Here is a 20,666-nt window from a genome sequence, read left to right as displayed (position 1 = left end):
GAGAAGGAAAGTTTTCTGGGCATTGAGTGAACAAGCAGGCTGTTTCCTAGATCATTTTGGAGAAGCCTTCAAAAGAGAAATTCACATCTCTGTTTTTCCTTCTTCTTAGAGACCAGCAATCTTTTTTATAGTGCTGTGTAACAAGAGAAAATAGATACACCCAGTGCTTTGAAGTGACTCGGGAGCTGTTGCTATGGATATAAAAAGCTTATGGCCTCAGCGGCCGTGGCAGCCCAATCCATCCCTGCTGGAGGAGAAGTGTGCTTTTTATAGGCCCCGGGACAAGGGTTAGGTTTATCTGCTTACCAGGAATCTCAGCTGGATGACTCACTTGCCAGATAAAATTTCTTATTAATGCAGAGAATTGCAGACATGGTTGGTATGATGCTCTTCTGCAGAAGACGTGCTGACCTTATGTGAAAAGGACTATTTTATTTTGAATTACTGATTGCGAAGATGCGGAAACAGCAGACAGAGGAGGAGGAAACTCTGTCTTGAGGACTTCTGTAAGAATAACACACATATAATGGAATATCCTGAAATTGCATGGTAGGTTCAAAAATTTCTCCTTACTCTGCAGATCCCTTAGTGAGACATCTGTGGTCATACCTACATCTATGATTGTGACTGTCCACAATAGTAAAAATAACTATATTTGTAAGAAATGATTTGCATATAATTTAAGTCATGACTGAAGAACTCAAAGGATGTTACTGCTTATCACGGGGATGTACACATCAGATCAGAACATTTTCAGTGGAAGTTAAGTAATCAGGAGAAGAGAAATGTATACACAGAAATATATTCTTCTTTGTGTTCAAGTCATGAGCGTAAGTATCTCAGGAAGTCCCATTTAAGTCAGAGGAAAAGATGGAATTTGTAGTATTCACTTTCCATTCTTCTCCTGTCTTAGTAGCCAGAAGTAGAAAATGTCATTCTGCTTCCAGGACCATCTGCTTTCCCAGAGTATTTCTGCTTAGCATTCCGTGGTCAACGTGCTGGTCCATAACGGCAAGGGGCATACGAGAATCCAGATGCCTAGAGTAGAAGTCAGGTGATTCCACCTCCTTTCCTGGATCCACAATGTCCCTTCCCCTTCAACATGTATGTGAATTTATGTAATTTCCAATACGAACAACTGGATCGAGATATTTTGAAACACATTAGGAAATAGGAGTACCTGAATTCAAAGCATACTGATTACGTTTTAATTCTGTTTCCTCATCCATTTCTACTAGAGATTTTAGATGCTTATAATATAGACCCTAAATATTCTGATTTTTTTAAAGCATTCATATAAATAAATTATTTCAGAAAGAGGAAATTATTATTGAACAAACGTCTTATCCCAAATTACGCTCAGTTTGCTATGATGCTGTCGGATATGGAATACATTTTGCAGAATAGTACATAATAGCATGGCTTATAATAAGGTGAACCAGAGGATGATGAGGTGATCAGCTATTTTGTGTACATGTATTACTTAAAGCACACTTACTCACATTGCAAAAAATGAGCTTTAAGTAATTAATGTCACTGCAGTAACAGTTTTAACATTCTCATTTGGCATTATAAAATGGTCGAATGCGTATCTAGAAACCAGTGTTAATGACCAAGTGCAGAATTTGCAATCAAAATGTTCTCTATTCTCCCAGAAGGTGGAGAGGGGATAATTAACATAAACTATTTATATTGCTCCAGATTGCAAAACCTAAGGATTGCATGACAGCAAGTCTGATAGCCACCTATTATAAACTGGTCAATAAAAAATGAAGAGAGTTTTATACCACTAAACTGTGGGAAAATAATACACTCCAAGTACTGCAAATAGCTAAATCCAATCCATCTAGACATGGAAACCAAGAGTTTCATATATCACTTTGGACAAGAATATGCAGCGAAGACTTCTTTTATGGTTGAAGCAAAGCAAGAAATATTGTTGTATAAAAATGAATCCCAGTGATGCAAGAGAGGATAATTGCTATTAAGAAGCGATCTGCCAGTGCAGAAATACCCATTGTCCGGGAACAAAGCATTTCTTACCAAAGTCATTCTGTTTGCAGAAAGGTTTGGACAATTATCTGTCTCTTCTCACCTTGCTCAGTAGGTGAAAACGACTAAAGAAAGTAGGTACAGGTCCGCGTCCCAGTTTCCACAGAATGGGAAGAATGACTCCTTAGTGCTCTTTCAAATATTCAACTTCCACAGGGAAACATGTATGTTAGAGAATTCTTAGCCAGAGTGAAAAGTATCTGGTCTGTGTTGAACAGGAGGCTTAAGAAAGCAAAACGGAATTTTTTCATTCATCTATCGACCAATCATTTAGCTTCCATGGACAAAATTTATATAATGCAAATTGTAATAGCCTTTCACACTCTACTTCCAAATAGCTGATTATTTCTGAATATGATATAAATGATGTTTTGTTTTTTTATTTTACACTAAATACCAACTGTGTCGAAGATGCTATGTGAGGTATTCTGGCTGTTCTAAATCACAAGTAATACATTTTTCCGTTTCTCAGGACCCCCATAATTCAAAAGGAATACCTTTGTGAATACCTTTTCCCAAGAAATATCTTCACATCCTGATAATGTGAGAGGTTTGGAGACCATAATTTCCTCTAGCAGATTTATAATATCCATGTAGTTATTTATACAAACTGTGACTTTATGTAATTTTACTTACTCATAAATATATTCCTGACTCTTCAAAGAGTTTAATTTTCAGCAGAGATAATAGAATAAAATCATGTTAAAAAAATCCATTAGTGTTTTTATTTATTCTGTCCAACTCTTCTTGGCACTCACTTCCTGATACAGAGAAATGTGAACACAGCAAATTAGCTCTTGCCATCCCTTGGTGTATTTACTCGGGAAGGAGAAATAACACATTTCCACTTTTTTTTTTTATATATATCACAGTGTTGTTTTGTTTATATGGAAAAGATGTCTCATCCCCTGGGATCTCACTGATATGGCTTGAACCTATAGTCCAATTTATCAGGGATATATTAGTACTCAAGACAGATCTATAAGGAAAGGCAGAATTACTAAAATCAGACTGTAATGTTTAAAAAAATTCAAAGCTTTGTCCAGGGCCGACCAAAAAAGCATTGCATTATTATGGGAATGAACTCACTCATTGTCCTTTACTCTCTCATGACCATGGTACCTGACTTTAAAGTGCTTTAGGCATTCTTAATGGCAAGTCTGAGAGTCAACAAAGAAAAATTCAAACAGTGTGTGCAGGAAGAGCTCTGAGGATGAGAGCTGTTCACAGCAGTTGTCATCGTTAGATTGTTCATGGTTAACATATGGAGAATCTTTACTCTCTAGACAAGGAATTTGAATTTTGATCTACAGGTGATGGTAATCCACTAAAGAATTTTGAATGGAAAGCCATAAGATAATTTTGAAAAACAGCATAATGGTTGTATGCAAACTGAATTAAAGGACAAAAATTATAATGACACAAATAAAAGAACCGATTAGAGAATGCTTTGAAGAAAACTCTTTAGTCATTTTTCCCATCCAAGAATTTGAGAAAGGAATAGGGACCATAAAAATAGACAAAGTCTATACTTGCTGATGATTTGGTCTTGTTTGCCAAAGAGTTACAGTGTGAAAACTAACCATTTAGCTAACCATTCAGCTGACAAAGTCCTTTATGTGTATCTGGGTATTCTGCTAAGTATTGTAGGTTAAAAGATGCAAACTGAATGAGACAGTTTCTGACTCCAAGAACGTGTGGCGTTTGGAGTAGATGCTTTTGTTAAGCAGATTATCCTGGTATGTTGTCAATGATGCAGTAGTTGACATCTGATGGGACCCATGAGAAGCCTGTGGAGAGTGAACCTTTTCCAGGGTCCACTCTCCTTGGGCAAGCCAGATTAAGAGCTATCTGGAGTGAGGGGAGTGTTTCATTCTGAGAATTTGGGGTGAAAGGTAAAACTGGTAGATTTGGGATGTCAAAAGGTAGGCAATACTGAAAGTAGGTGCAAGCTAACAGAGAATGAACAGTAGGGAGGGGACTTTACTGAGACAGGTCACTCTCTCCTGGCCGCCTCCTCTGCTGACTTGGAGCCAGTGTGTTAGGGACTTCTCCAGCAAGAGGTCCTTCCAGTCTGTGCATGGAGGTTGGAGTTCCCTCTGCTGAGCTCTCCAGAGAGGCACAGGGCATAGTAAATTCCCCATGGTCAGTGAGAGCGTGGGGTGCCTGGGCTTTAATGTTAAAACTTTTACCAGGGGATTATGGTTTATAGCAGTCAGGAGCCTTAGTACAGATCCTTATCAGTGCCTTCCTAGTTTTCCCTCAAATGCAGACAGGCTTGGATACATTGATCGTTCTTCAGTGATATAAATAGGTCCCTTCCTCCTCTCTCTCTTTTAACTTTTCTCTAACATGTTCAAAAACAAGTTCTGTATAAACACGTTTATGAAATTTCTTAATAACAACATATTTACAATTTGACAAAGTTGGAAAAAATAACTCTGCTCAAATTAATTTTTTTTTAGAAAGCGGAAGGTGGGTAGGCATCCTTTGAAAATGCTTACACTAATCACACCCTTAACCCTGAATTTCCTTAGATTTCTCATCTGTGAATGGAAGACTCATTATCTTGCCATTGCAAGAGGCATTGTTTCTTTCTCACCCAAAAAGGCTTACATTAAACTGTGACTCAGTGAGCCTGGTTGAAATTTAAATGGGATCCTTCTAGTCATATTTTCAGAAGCTTCCATTCAGCTAGGTATATTCTGTGTTTGTGAGTACATTTATCTTCTGATACCATAAAATCTGTGGTCTTTGATTTCCTTGGTGTCTCATTGTACTTTATATCAATCACTGGAATTCCTTTATAGGTTTATTAAAACATTTTGACATTGCTGAATTTTTGGTCAGTTATTTGTTTTTGCTTTATCTTGATCCAACTTTTTCCTTCATGACTGGTGTTGGGTTTTCAGTCTTTAAGAGCATTAAACAATTGGACCAGAGAATCTCATCATCTTATTCAAGCCTAACTATAATACAGTACAGATCTTCAAAAGTTAAGGGAAGCATAAGAATAACATTTGAGCCCCTGGTGTTTACTTTTGTTAAGTTGGCTAGGCTAGTGTTAGTTATAATTCTCAAACAGTAGGGTAAGCATATGTCTTAGTTTACATAGCACAGTCTTGGTTTATGCTTGTATTCTTGGTGTAATTATATATAATGTCCCCCTCTTACTTTTGAAAGTGTCTCAGTTTGTATGGTAAATTGTATGGTCACCCTATTAGGGAGAGCCCATAAAGAAATTGTCCATTTATGCAACGCTAGAATTCAATTTATGGAACGTAAATGTAATTAAAATATGCTGACAGCCACTGTCTCTGCTGTAGACTTCATGCATGCTGTTTCTAAGTCTTTTTGAGGACAAATGGAGAAAAACGTATCATTTGTTTACTGAAAGGCTTTTAGTGCTGTAATAGAAAAATGAAGTTGCTTCTCCTTTTAGTGTTATGTATCCCTCAACCAGTCTTGTCATGATTCTATTAAGGCAAATCACACAAAGCTAAGGTTTTCATTTATTTTTCTAAACAAAATAGATGCAGTTTTTATTTAACCTGTTACAGTGGAAACCAGAGAACCTTATGTGGACTGTTGGAAGTGAAAGGAATCTTGGAAAATACATTAATGAATCTGGTCTGTCCCTTACCTTTATAGATGAGCCACCAGAGTCACAAGGAGGTTATGTAACTTGTATGTGGTTACATGGCTTTTGAAAGAATGTACCATGCCAAAGTCAGATCTCCAATATATTAATCCAGGGCTTCAGGGTTCCTTGTGCCACACATGATTACATATGAAAGGCAAAAGGCAACCCTATTCTCATAACACTCTCCCTTGCTAACAAAAAAAGCCCATGAAAATACCCTGACTTGAGTGTAGAAATAAATAGAAACCAGTGGCCTAATAGGCATGTGTTGGCTACTTGGGTGTGTATATGTGCACAAATACAATACACTGAAATATTTTCTCCACGGGGCTAATAAGATTGTAACAACACTTTTTTAGCATTAAAAATATTGAATCCTTAGTACATCACAACTAGTAGAAAACATGTTAGCCCCTGAGACTGGCTTCCATTCTTTAGAGAATAGTAGGTATATTCAAAAATAAATGACTTGCTCTAGACCATGGATGCCCTCCCTGCTAGTGCCTCTGAAATTTATGGTTCATTCTCAGTAAAATCCCCTGTACTCGCCGTGTCTTTATGTCTAACTCCAGCATAAACTGGGATTCTCCCTAAGGACGGCAATTCCCTGCAGCCAGAGTAGTGCTCTTGTTTGGTTTTGTTTCTCCTACTACTTTCTAGAATGGGCTCTGAAAGTTAGAGGTAGGTGTCTTCACTGCTTTTTGCTAATTTTAGATTTGTGCTGTCTAAAACTAGCCACTCATCAATTCAGTACTTGAAATGTAGCTGATTCGAATTGAGATATGTTAGTAGTTAGTTACTAGTTAGTGGTAGTTAGTAGTATAGTGAGGATTTTGGAGACCAAGTGTGAAAAATTGTAAAATATCTCCTTATTTTTACCAGCTTTATTGAGATAGAGCGGATGAGTAACTTTGTATAAATTTAAGCATACAGCATGATATGATGCACAAATGTTGCAAAATGATTACCATTATAGAGTTGATGAACACCTCCATCACCTCACGTAATTACCTTCTGCTTCGTTGTGACTTTTTGGCATGGTAAGAACGTGGAAGATTTACTGTCTTAACAGCTTTCAAGTATATGATACAATATTGGTAGCTTCGGTCACCATGCTGTACGTTAGATCCCCAGAACTTACTCATGTGATAACTGGGGGTTTGAACCCTGTGACCAACATCTTTCTTTTCCCTACCAACGGCCTCTGGCAACCATCATCGTTATCTGCTCTGTTGCGATCACTGCAGCTAGCATCTGGTATACATGGGCCTCTTCTAGGAGAGATACTCAAGTATATCAACAGTTACAACAAAGTGCGACTGGGTGTATGTATTGTAAAGAATAATTATGTTATTTAAATTGGGAATTTTGTCTGATGCAGACACAGGCTTTGTTATAGGTCCTAGAAAGGAAGGCATGGTGTTCCATGCTGGGGGCTACATGGGAGGAGTGCCCAGCAAGCAGGCTCAAACAGGTGGAGAGCTGGAAAATAGAGCAAGGCCCCATGGGAAGTGTTTCACCAGGGGTCAGGGTGGGTTGACAAGCAAAAGCTTGAGAGGATTTCATTGGTCTGTTTGAATGTCACTAGGTCACAGTCCAGAGGGCAAGAAGGGGAAACTTGTGGCAGGGACCAGCCTTATCACCCTACAAAGTTTTAAAAATTTACAATACACTGGGTGATATTAGAAATAAATGCACAAGGCTTTGGATCCACGTTGAAGAGTCACGGTGGCAGTCTACAAATGGTCTGTTTCAGATTAAACACTGTCCCAGTGGCATTGTAGTCCTAAAGACATAAATCTAGCCTTGTAAGACCTATGTAAATGTGCTGGGGTGGTGTCGGGATGCCATACTTAGAGCTGGCGCCAGAGAGCGGCAGAAACCTCTCAGGCTGACCCGCCCCCTCCCTGCCTGCAGCCCCCATTGATCCTCTAATGTTTTTAATCAGTCTTGCTAAATACTTCCTGTAGGGAGAATGAGCAGTGATGAGAAGTAATCTTGCGGCTTCTTTATTCTGAAAAATTCAATCACTGATCTACAGATATTGCTTATTCATCATGATACCCCAGTGCAGAAGAGGGGGATTAAATTTCAGCCTTAAAGGTTATGGGATCCCTCCAGGCTTAGAGTATAGTAATGAAAAATTGAGAACCTAAAAAAGGGATTCCAGAATCTGCGTAGTGAATAAACTCTCAGCAGGCCTTGCTTCTGATGTGAATTTAGGATTATGTGCCTAAGAATAAGCCCTGTGCTTTTTACTAGAGCCCGAGCAACTTTGCTATATTTCATATATAACCTCTTTGAATGTCTTTTTCTTCAGTTTAGAGCAAATTCTCTTCAGTTTTTCTGAGGTGGTATATAATTTCTGGGCCTATTCCCCACTGGTCTGGAGTGGCCTTACTAGTAAGTCCTCCTAGTTAAAATTAGAAGCCATTTCCCTGACCCGATACTCCAAGCAGAAGCAGTCTCCTTGGCAGGTCTAAACCTAATGTCTTACAAGTTACCCTCTTCCTCTGAAGGTTAACAGATGTCCCTGTCTTGCCTATGTATTCAGAGTAATATGTGCTTCCCAGGATACACGCTCTTCCTGGACCCCAAATCTAATGCTTTGAGATCTTGAAAGATCTCCAAAACTAGTATCTTAAAACAGGCACATCTGTGTGGCGTAGCTTTGACCTGAAGCATTTTATCCAAAGTAAAAATTCCCATTCTCCCTACATTCTGATAAAGTCAGAAATAGAAAACTTATTTCAAATGTCTCGGTTCTGTGTAATTTACCTTTTGTGTTTTTATAAAGGGACCCCATTCTGATTTACATATTCCCACCATATAGCAATAAAGCTATTTCTTATGTGATGTGTCATTTCTTGAAGTGTCTTCACTTACTCTTCATCAAACACTTCCTTGACTGTCTTTGATGTGTTAGGCACTATTCAGAGACCAGGGCTCTAACAGTGGGGCCAGAGAAAGACAGCCTTTGGCTTCATGGACTTCATACCACTTTCTGTTCCTCTAGGAACTAACTGTACAGGTCATATGGGTGCTTGGTTAACATGTTATTCTTTCAAAATCATGGCATCTTTATGGACTAAATGTTATTTTTTTTCATGAACTATTTTAAAAACCTAAAAACCACATACTCCCTGTTTTTAAACAATTTCTATTTTATTCCAGATGAAGTGATTATTACTACAGTCTGTTTTTATATGTAAGGTTTTCTTATAATATTTTAATTAAGCTCTTCAATCCTTCCTCTTCCATGATGAATATATCTGCTTTGTCGGTGTTGATACATTACGAGATTAGGATGAGCAGAAGGTGGCGCGTAGGGTCAAGGGAGGACGCAGTGCCTCGTGTTCTGTTCTCAAGCCCATTGTGGTCTGCTCTATGCAGGAGAAGGTCACTCTGCTCCCTTTCACTTCCCCGGAGACTATCTTTACCCTTTGTTTTATATAGAAGGAAAGCAGCAAAGTAATTTTATATATTAATATCCTGTAAATACATTTTCAACAACAAGGGAACATTTAAATTTAATTATACTTTAGTTATAGGAAATTCTGTCTTGAAAGTGTTAAGTGGAGAGTAACATATCAAACTATAGGTAATAACAAAAATGTTTAAAAAATAACTAATAATACCAAAAATAATAAAGGTAATAGAATAATAGCTAATGTTTTTATTATTATTTTAAATTTAATTTATAATTAATTCAGTTAACATATACTGTATTGCTAGTTTCAGGGGTAGAATTTAGTGACTCATCAGTTGCTTAGAACACCCAGTGCTCCTTACATCACGTGCTCTCTTTAATGCCCATCACGCAGTTACCCCATCCTCCCACACACCTCCCCTCCAGCAACACTGTTTGTTTCCTAGAATTAAGAGTCTCTTATGGTTTACCTCCCCCTCTGATTTAATCTTATTTTATTTTTTCTTCACTTCCCCCATGTTCATCTGTTTTGCTTCTTAAATTCCACATATGAGTGAAATCATATGGTTTCTTTCTCTGACTTATTTCGCTTACCATAATACCCTCTAGTTTCATCCACGTCGTTGCAAATAGCAACAGAATAACAGTTGATATTTTTTAAACAATCACTATGAACATGTTCTAAAGGCTTTACACTTAACTCTTTTAATTACCTCATTTAAACCCTGCAACAACCTTATCAATTGGCCAATACTGTCTAATTTTTGCACATGAACATGAAAATGAAGCCCTGAGAGTTTAGGCAACATCGCCAGTTTCCACCAAAACACGGTAGAGGTCCTCAAGATACTTGAATTCTAGTGGGGCGACAAACCTCTGTGTTTGTCGTTCTCTTGAGTCCACGGGTATACTTAGGCTATGGGGATGGACGGGAGAGGTACCAGCTGTGAAATCAGGGAAGATTCCGAATGGAAGGAACACATAAACAGAGTTGTAAAGGAGGAGTTGACTAGTTTTCCAGGTCAACAGGCAGATGAGAAAAGCATAAAATTTGTACTTGAAAGAGTTGGTCTCAAAATGTGACTGCTACTCACCAATTGTGTGACTTTAAACAAGTAACTTCATTCCTTCATCTGAACAACAGAAATGATATCTAACATTTCTCTACGGCTTATCACATAAACTATAGTACGGAAAGCTCTTTTTCATTGTTAGATGCTATTTAATTATTGAAAATACTTTGTGTGACTTTCAGTTTTGCTTTGCCTTGCTTAGGTAGATGTAATTGTGACCTTGGGAGGTCTTGGTGGGCGTTTTGACCAAATTATGGCATCTGTGAACACCCTGTTCCAAGCTACTTGCATCACTCCTGTGCCAATTATAATAATCCAAGAGGAATCTCTCATCTACCTGCTTCAACCAGTAAGTGAAAAATAAATATAATGTCAGCACTTTGCTTCCACAGAACTTTTAACACTTTAGACTTGCAGAAAACAGGAGCCTACTGTGTGTCTTTGAAGTTGACAGATGAGTGAAGTTGACCGTGTTTGCCTATTTGTGTTTACCCTGGTCTACTGCCTCAGAGCATGGAACAGCAAAACTGTGCAGGAGACGCCTCAAAGTTTTCATTTTATTATGCCCAGAAAAAAAAAAAAATCTTGTAACTTTTAATTAAATTGACTAAGAATTAAATTTAACGCTTTCGCATTTTGAGCAGCTGAATGTGAATGCCACTTGAGAAAAATCTCAACAGAGGAAACACAAAGCTTGGCGAATATTTCACATGGAATCCTCATATATTTTCAGTGTTGTCGTTATAATTGGAAACTGGATTTGATTTTGTTAAGCACTAAAAAGAAAACCTTTAGCTTTTACTCTTCGTAAGTTGCCTGCTTATTAATTTCACTGCCTCAGAATAAATTTCTAATGATCACGTCATTCACTTCCCATGGTGAATATCAAGGAAATTTTCTGTCAACATAGTGCTTAGAACAGAATTCTTATTAAATAAGTTTTGAAAGGTTGATCAGTGAGTTCATCTAGAAAGATAATCATTTGGTAACATTTCTAAAAGATAGTGGGCTGTTGTTCTTTGTTGCCTCTCATTGTAACCTGCTGCTTACAGCATTGCTTCTACCCCATCTGCTAGCCACCATCTGTAGCCTGTCATTACCTAAAAATTGTTGTTTGGTTAATATAGTGGGTATAATGCATGTTCCCTGTTCAGCCAGCTTTGCATTTTTTCCCCCTGGCTCTCTGCATTGCCTAGCTTTGTTGTTTTCTGGAACACTTCCTATGAGATGTGAAAAGGGAGTTGAAGAAATCAATTTTCAAACTCCGTACTGTCCATTTATTTAGTAACAAACAGTTATGGAGTGCCTGCTGTTTATTGCACTGCTAGGCGGTTGAGGACTAAAAAACCTAGTAACATGATCTTTGTTCTCTAGCACATGTCCGATGAAGAAGTCATTTATAAAAACATAAATACAAAGCACCATTAAAAGATTGTTACATATATGAGATGAAAGATTGTATGATTTGGTCATAAGTGTAGTAAGGAAAGTCCACTCAGTGGCGTTCACATTTTATTCACTCAGTTAATTGAACACATATTTGTGAGTTACCTGCTAGACACCAGGCACTTACTTACCCAGGCATATGGCAGCCAACGAAGAGACAGAATCCCTGGTGTTCATTCTCTTGCGGCTGCATTGGAGCAGGATCTTTGAGGATGAGTGGATGTTTGCTGTGGGAGATGGTGAGGAAGCCACGCAAGGCAGAAGGAGCCACTAAAGAAAGATAGAGGCACAGGGCATGTTGTAGGATCTGCGGTATGGAAAATGCTAGAAGATAAGACTAGAAAACTACTTAGGTCGTGAAGAGCCTTGAATTCTGCACAGTGTAATATGGACATTTTTGCTGTAGGTAATGGGAAGTCATTAAAATATTTCACTTAGTGGTGTGACATGAACAGATACGCTTCTTAGATTTCTAATTATGTGTTTGTTAAATACCTATCAATCTCCTAACAATTTCTGAAGCATGAAACTTTCTGCCATTATAAGTCATTGAGCTCTATTACATCGAATTGATGGTATGACTCCTCAAGTAGTCTCCTGTAACTTGGCTGTAGGTAGATAGTCTAGTTAATAGATTATTAGTTAGTTGAAGCTGCAGTACAATAATTTTTAAAAAGTAAAAAATGGAAAATTAACTGACAGAAAAAGCCACATGTGAAAAAATGACTTTTGCCCCTAAGAATTGCTCAGTGTGTTTGGTGTTCTGTACCATCACTGTAATGTGTATAATTGTGGACTTCCGAAGATGCCTTCAGCTTGGGATTACTGGAGTTCCTCCATCTACAGGTTGCTGTCTGTCATCCGTTTGGAAAACTCAGCCTTTAGTTTTGCAGATATTGTCTTGACACTATTCTTCTCCCTTCCTTGGCAACTCCAGGTAACTGTAATTAAGACCCTCCGATGGCATCATGTGTATCTCAAAACTTCTCTTCACATTTTGGATGCTTTAACCTCCCCGGGCTGCGTTCTGAAGCTCATCCCCTGTGTCCGTACCGCTCTCCTGCTTCAGCCGTGTCTGTAGTTGCTGCTAAAATCATCCACGGAGTTTTAAATTCCTGCCATGATTCTTCTTTTGTATATGCTTGTCCTCTACTCACTTTTTCAAGACCTTTTCTTTAAAACATAATTGTCGTACTTACCTTATGGTCAAGAATAATTCTGGTAGCTGTGGTCTTTGTAAGTCTTTTGTATTCACTTTCACTTTTATATTTTATAACCTCAGTTCCTTCTGTGTGTTATGATTTTGGGCCATGACCTTATATTTCTGGGAACTTTATGTGTGGGAATTATCTGAAGTGTGAGTTAAAAGTGACTCCAAGGAGAACGTAGAGCGGACTCCTAGCCTGGTTATTTGTAGGCATTAACAACTTAGGACATCTGTGGAGACTTTTTGACCATCTAGGTGTTGTGAATTCTGAAGGCAGTTCTGCTAGGAGTTTGACTTCTGGTTACAGGTGCTCAGGGGAGACTTGCTCCCTCCTCTCAGCTCCAGATGCCAGGGCTTAGCCAGGCGGCTTTCCTAGTGGTCCAGTGGGAGTGTTATTTATATTCTTCTTACACTGAAAGTCTCTGCTTTATATGGTCAGTCTCCTTTTACACTCCCAGCTTGGGCCGGCCTTGGGCCTTGTCTCCCGATGACCCTCCACACTTGGATGCCTTGGACACCAAAGCTCAAGTTCGCCTGCTTTGGTAAAAGCACCAAGTAGTTCAAAGATGAGATTTCGTTTTCTCTTCCAGTCCGACCTTAGTTTTTGGCTTCTGGGTATCTTTAAAAAGAAACAAAAACAGATGTTTGATGCCTTTTAAAAGATTTCTTTAATTTTTTTTCTAGCACTTTTATTGTTTTAAGTTGGTCAGGGTACTGATTTGTCATACTGCCTCTGTAAGTCAGGTCTTACCCTGCCTATGTTACAGGAGTAATTAACCCCAATTTCAAAGGCTTACCCGAGATTGGTTTTTGAAGTTCTTTTCTCATCAGTGGAATATGTGGTCTGGTTTGGGCGGCATCCTCCATTTTATATCTAAGCCAACTGGAAGAAATTGTGGCATTTAGGAAAAAGATAGCTAGAAAGTGGCACTGCATGTTTTTAAAGGCCAGGCCTGGCTCTGTCCTCTGTCACCTTTGGTGGGAACACATTGACACTCCCCAGCCCACTGCAAAGCAGTCTAGGAAAAGAAGGCCATGGCCCGGGGAGACAAACAGAACCACTGTGTGAGCACAGAACACTGTCTGTCTCAAACTGCCAGAAACTGAAGTTTGGAAAAAAAGTCTGGAATCATGACCCTCCATAATTTCTAGAAGCATACTTTTTTTTCTCATTTATAAAATATGTTGTATTTTATAAACTAATTAAAGTTAAACTTTAATTAGTTGTTGAAACAGAATCTCCACTTCTCCTAACATAGTTATCCTATCCTGTCATAGCCTACATGCTCCAAAACAATGCCTTCTGGATTCTCTGGTAGTATGATTTTGTCTCATTGAACTAACTAGGAAATTACCTATCCTAAGAAAGTAACTCTTACCTGGTGTGGGGCAGAACCCTCCCGCAGAGTCATACCCTCTGTCATGTAGAGCGGTGACAGTGTTCAGCATAGACTTCCACCTGTGGGGTTAACAGTGCTGGCTTTGCTCCTCCTTGGCACTAGTTCTAGAGAAATCTACCCAGATTGAGCTCTTCCTCTCTCTGTGTCAAATAAATCTTTAAAAAAAAAAAAAAAAATTTTCCCCAGAGACACACACTAGGTCCAGGCTTTCCATTTGCTTTTAGTAAGAGAACACTAAGACAATTATTGGTATAAATGCAAAAGCCAAAATGAGTATATTTGAGGGTTTAGGATATGAACCCATCTTACATAGTGTGCCATATTTTTAAGCAGTTTAATTATACACTTATGAAATGTGATTAACACCAAAAATTAATTGAAAGCTGTACTAAAATTAGTAGATAGAACCATTCTGTATTCTAGAAACGACACTCAGGTCATTGAACGGAACTGCCTCTGCCATGTGTGTGTTCATAGGACTGTGTGTGAGGTCATCCGTGTACAAGAGCGTACATCCAGATTAGGCCGTGTGCATGTTTTGGGGGGATACTCAGAAAGGGTGTCCACAGTTGCTGTTCATTGTTAATAGGACTGATCATAATCACAATCACAATGAACAGAAGAGACCTCATAACTTTGAATTGAAACCATTTTCAAATATTGTAGAACTAGGGCCCAAGAAAATCAATCAGGTATGCTTCAGTGCCAAATAAAGAATGGTTTGAAACTTTTTAAATGTATTTTTTAATTAAAAGTCAACAAATAGCTGTTCTCAGAAAGGAAGATAATTTTGGAACTTTTACAAGAAGCATCTAATTTTAGCCTCATAACAATGCTATGAGGAAAGCAGGACAGATGTTAGTCACACAACGAAGTGTTTTGACTCAACACTTTCCACTACGCTACATTTCCTCTCTCTTTGGGTTAGTGGACTAACGTGAAAACAGCAAGTTACAGTTCATAGGCTGGTAATTATCCATTAACAGTGTTCTACTGAGTGGCCAGTGTGTGTTTAGGGGTGTGTGTATGTGTGTGTGTAATTATTCTCCACAACATTTTCAAATAAGATGAATTTGGGGTACACTTTAAGGATATATCCCACCTTGTTGTTAAACAAAAATGACTCTGAATTTCCCTCAAGTATAACAAAATGTACATACATCAAGAATTTTTATCATTTAAGAAGATTGAATGAGATTACCTTTGAGCGTTGCTAAAATACTTCAAAAGTGGTGAAATTCAATGTAAATGTTAATTATTATAAGTATTATTTTTGAGAACAGTGTTTTCTAGAATTGGTTCTGTAATTATAGATTGTCTGAAATTGAAGATAATAGCAGGAGGATGAGACATGCGATGGGAACCGTGGGAGATAAAATGTTTTGGTGTTGTGCTTTGCTAAGAGAAGTTGTCTGTGTCTATTAAGTGGCAATGATAGCCCTAGACCATGGGACTTTATAAAAAAGCCACCCAAAGCCCCAAATTATCTTAGTGGTAATCCACATGTGAGACTCTTGAGACTGTTATGTAAATAAGTATGTGTCCTTCATTCACAAGAGTCCTTTCAGTCACTGCGGGCTGATCTCCACATCCAGGAACCATTCCCTAGAAGTTATGGAGGTTGTTCCAGACCAAAGTCTTTCACCTACATTCTCTCTTCGGTCCCCTTTCCGTGACTTATTTTGGTTATTACAAATTGAATTTTAAAACAAGGAGGCCATAGTGTAGTTCCAGGTCTGTATAAATATGGAAAAATGTTTGGAATTTTTTAGCTGGTTTATTTTTGAATCTATAATGTCTTTTATGTAGTGTTTTGGCATATTTCACTTGCTATGGGTCAAAATGTCATTATGAGTGAAAGCCTCAGTAGGTAGCATTTACTCTAAAAATGGCAGAATGAACATTCCTTCAAATAGAAAATTAAAAATAGAATGCATAATAGCTCCTCCCTTAAAAGTAAGCATTTCTCTTTTACTTTCCAAAATGTCTTCTTAATAAGACTTTATGACCTTTTATGAAAAGGAGATTTTATGAAACCAGTGAGACATTTTCGACATGAAACGCTACTGATATCAATTACTAGTTAGGCTATATCCTTATGAAGACATTTAAGTGCTCCCAGCTGTGTTTATCATGCTAGCCATGCAGAGTGTGGATGGTTCCAGATTTCTCATACATACTTTCTCATTTTCTGGTCCTGTGCTTCTCAGGAGTACGGAAACATTAGCTTCTGTACACTGAGCATAAATTATCTTTTATCTGCAAGTTTTATGGCAGTTGGTAATACAAGTTAATAGGATTTATGACCAAGAAATGAGATGTCCAAGAGTTAATAAGGCGTGCCTTTTACATTATCCTAAACCTTGCTCAGTGATTCCTCGTCAGGATTCCAGTATCTGATGCAGGGGAATGGTGTTACAGAGCAGACTTCCATCACTTTTTATCTCACCTGAGCAAACTTCTAAACATGTTGTAAATATTTCTTCCTCATGATATTAGTCATGTTTACTTCTACTTGTTTTTTCACTCACTAGAACAATTACTTGCTATTTAAATTTCTCACATTTTATAAATTAGACATTTGCAATGCTGGCAATGAATACGATAGGAGCGTGTTAAGAATCTGATAGAAGCTGGATATCTGTGATGTAAATTTGGCATGCATGGTGGTTTCTGCTGCGAACTGAGGGTGTGGGTCTGTCTACCCACGTGTACACATGTCCAGGACCATTTCATCAGTGACAGCACCAGGGAAGTGATTCTCAGAATATAAACTATATAGTAGGGTCACCTGGGTGGCTCAGTCTAGTGTCCAGCTCTTGACCTTAGCTGAGGTCTTGATCTCAGGGTTGTGAGTTCAAGCCCCATCATGGGCTCCAGGCTGGGGATGGAGCCAACTTAAAAAAACAAAAGAAAACAAAAAACCCCACAAAACTATATAGTAGCATAGAACCACTAAATATTAGTGTAAATGGTATAAAACCGTAAAGATTGTTTTATGGATAAGCAAGTGCAGGGACTTAAAGTGATTTGCCCAAGGTCATACACAGTGTTTCTTTGAAAGATGGATTCTAAACATGAGGCAGGCCGCAGTGGTCTGAAAAGGACCACCAGGCATCTACTAAGGATGGGCTGTCGCGTTGAGCCCTCACTTTCCTCTTCCATAATGCCAAGTGCTAACACCCGTTCCTTCCTGTGCCCTACACCCACCTAAGTTTGCTGTTCTGGGAAAGTTCTGTTACTCAGTGTCTGACCTAAACAGTTTACCTCCAAATTGTGTCCTCTGCATTCCTCACTCTCTTTCTTTGGCTTATCTGCTCTCTCTGCCAGGGCAGCAGCTTCTCCACGTGGAATACATACAGACACTCATCTTCCCGAAGCATCCTTCTCCTTCCCCTTGCTTCAAACCTTTCCCAGCTTTCTAGGGAAGATGTTATGGTGCCTCTTTCTCTCCTTCTTTCCTCTTCTGTATGCTTTTCCCCTTCCTCCTCACAGAGTGTTTTAAAATTATAAACCAAAACCTATCCTGTTTAGAACATTGCGTTAGTCCTATTATGTTATTATGAAAACATGACGTTTTAATGAGCAATATGACAACAAAATTCCAGAGCTCTGCAATTCTCATTTTTCTAAGTGCCCTAATGTCCTCTTTAGATTGTCATAGAAATATTTCCTTTATGATTTTATCCATGTTTAATTAAACTAATTTTATGTAACTAAGAAATTAAACCACATATTCATAAAGAGGTTGTTTTATAGGTATTGTGTTCTGTTTTGTTGATTTACAGTGTAGAATCTTTCTTTGTTTTAAGATTTTATTTATTTGACAGAGAGATAGAGAGCACAAGTAGGCAGAGCGGCAGCCAAAGGGAGAGGGAGAAGAAGGCTCTCTGCTGAGCAGGGAGCCTGATGCGGGACTCGATCCCAGGACCCTGAGATCATGACCTGAGCCGAAGGCAGACGCCTAACCGACTGAGCCACCCAGGCGCCCCATCATAGAATATTTCTTCAACAGACGTTCTTCAAACACCTGTTACATAGTAGATACTGTAATAGGCAGCGAGAATGTGGTAATAAAACACACAGCTTCTGTTCTGCTCATAGTTCAGTGGAAAATCCAGAAGAATAAACCACAAATTCAGAAATCTGTTACAAGAATACAGTGAGTACAGGGCACCTGGGTAGCTCAGTTGGTTAAGCTTCTGGCTCTTGATCTCAGCTCAGGGCTTGATCTCAGTGTCGAAAGTTCAAGCCGTGCATTGGGCTCCATGCTGGGCGTGGAGCCTCCTTAAAATAAAAAAAATAAAAAATAAATAAAAACAAAACACTGAGTGCTGTGAGGATGGCATGGAAAAAGCATCTAAATCCAGATTGGGAACAGGATTGGTGGTGATCATAGAGATCGTTTCTCAGGGGAGATAACATCTGATGAGGAGTTAGGCAAAGAGAGATGAATAAAGACGTTTAATGTGGAGGACATGTCATGTGCAAGGCAACCTGGGAGAACTTGGCGCACTTGCTAGATCCTGGGGAGCCAGAGGAGATGCAGCTAGAGGTAAGAAAGGTAGAGGGAGCTGTGTGCATTCTCAGGTAGATGGTCTTTATATTGATGGCAAAGCTCAGGTATTAAGCATTTTTATTAAGGGAATGGCATTATATTACCATTTAGAGAGTTTAGTGTGGTAGTAATATGGAGGATAAATTGGTTAGGGAAGAGATGGAGGCCATTCAACTCTGAGAAATCCAAAAAAGGAATGATGAATAAGTCACCTTCACTTTGCTGATGGAGTTCCTTGGGGTGTGTGCTTGAAGTCTTCTTTGGAGGAACATGGGCGGTTGGGGGCGGGGGAGAGTCAATGTAATGACTAGGATTCTGGATTAGGCAACTGGTTTCTGTCTTTCTTTTAAAACAGAGAATATGAGAAGAACAGGTGAAGATAAGAAATTGGTCGGCTGACTCTGGGACACAGATTGATCTGTCTTTGAAACTATGTAGAAGTGCTTAAATGTAGATCTTTAGATATCCATATAATAATTTCTCGTTTTAGGCAATTCTTTGTGTGTGTGTGTGTGTATGTATATGATTCTACTCAACTTACACACACGTATGCACACATATGCATAGCTTGACCTGGTGATACACCTTGAGAATCACCAACATATAAATGGTAATTAAAAACTTGGGAGTGGAGTCTTACACACTGGAAGAAGGTTAGGAGAGAAAAGATCAATGGCAGAACCCTAGAGAATAGAATACCTTAATGGAAAAGAAACAGGAGAACTATAAGAGTGGTATCACTGAGACCAAGGTGGTTTCAAGTTTCAAGAGGCAAGGGAGTGATCAGCTAAGGTGTGAGAATATAAAGATAGACTAAGTTTTGCAGCTCAGAAGAAACCTAATCAGGTACAGTTTTCATGGCAAAATATGGATAAAAACCAGATTACTTTGAGTTGATTATTAAATAGGAAGGGACGTAGAAATCCATTGCTCTTGCTAACCCTTTTTTATTCTTCACTCACAGCAGTTGAATTTGGGGGACTAACCTGGGAAGTAATGATGACGTCGAAAATTATTTTGGTTAGGCCATTTTCCAAGCTAAACAAAACAAAACACAAAGATCCCCAAGCATTTGGGGATTATACCTTTCTTCCCCAGCATGAGCAGAAGTGCAGCTGTCATGCTATGCTTTTGTAAGATGGCTTGCAGGGTGATGGGTGCTGATTATATCACTAGATGCTGGTGAGGTCCTTTACAACCAATTTCAAGTCTGTCTTCTTTTCCTGGCCTCCCCCAGCTCCACAATCCTGGTGGGCCCTTCCCCTCCTCCTCTGCTGGGCACCTTGGTCTGGGCCTAAGTGTGAAGCTTTGAGTTTGACTTTTAAATCTCCTGCTTTCTGGTCTGTCATTTTCTCAGCATTATACAACCTAAGAAATTAGTCCATCAGTTGTTTTCCAAACTGACCACAACCACTGCTTTCCTGTGCCACAAATAATTTTTAAGTCATTCTCTTAAATTTGAGTACAGACTCAAATTTTCTGACTTCTTCACAGAATTTCCAAGTAGGCCTTTCTGAACTTCCCTCATCTGGATCGTTTTCATCACTTTTTAAAATCTTTTTTCTCCTATGGACCCCAAACAGTCTATCCGTAAGACAAAATTTACTAAGTTATAACTTTTCTCATTTTCTAAACTTTTTTTTTTTAAGATTTTATTTATTTATTTGACAGAGAGAGAGACAGCCCAAGAGTGGGAACACAAGCAGGGGAAGTGGGAGAGGAAGAAGCAGGCTCCCAGCAGAGGAGCCTGATGTGGGGCTCGATCCCAGGACTCCGGGATCACGCCCTGAGCTGAAGGCAGATGCTAAACGACTGAGCCACCCAGGCACCCCTCGTTTTCTAAACTATAAAAAAATT

General features: G+C 38.8%; 1 protein-coding gene and 1 long non-coding RNA gene across 13 annotated transcripts in view; one reads left to right on the top strand and one right to left on the bottom strand.

Annotated features, from left to right (window-relative positions):
- The window catches only part of TPK1 (thiamin pyrophosphokinase 1), a 341,792-nt gene that overhangs the window by 204,865 nt on the left and 116,261 nt on the right, over window positions 1-20,666 (top strand). For 10 of the 12 annotated variants that reach the window (XR_004619106.1, XM_011228209.3, XM_034638866.1 and 7 more), the window contains one exon: window positions 10,401-10,547. The exons of the other annotated variants lie outside the window; for them this stretch is intronic. Coding sequence is in view for 9 of the 10 variants with exons in the window: in XM_011228209.3 (XP_011226511.1) it covers window positions 10,401-10,547 (147 nt within the window). In the remaining variant the exon portion in view is untranslated. The remainder of the gene's footprint in view (window positions 1-10,400; window positions 10,548-20,666) is intronic. 12 annotated transcript variants of the gene reach the window in all.
- LOC109490032 lies at window positions 8,915-12,926 on the bottom strand. Its single transcript, XR_002143223.2, has 3 exons — window positions 12,844-12,926; window positions 11,776-11,914; window positions 8,915-9,136 (listed from the first exon to the last, which is right to left on the bottom strand). It is a non-coding gene; the product is annotated as an uncharacterized LOC109490032 (long non-coding RNA).

Source organism: Ailuropoda melanoleuca, chromosome 1, assembly GCF_002007445.2.
Source record: "Ailuropoda melanoleuca isolate Jingjing chromosome 1, ASM200744v2, whole genome shotgun sequence".
NCBI lineage: Eukaryota > Metazoa > Chordata > Mammalia > Carnivora > Ursidae > Ailuropoda > Ailuropoda melanoleuca.
The sequence above is the reverse complement of the archived record's forward strand: the minus strand, read 5'-3'. Positions and strand labels throughout refer to the sequence as shown.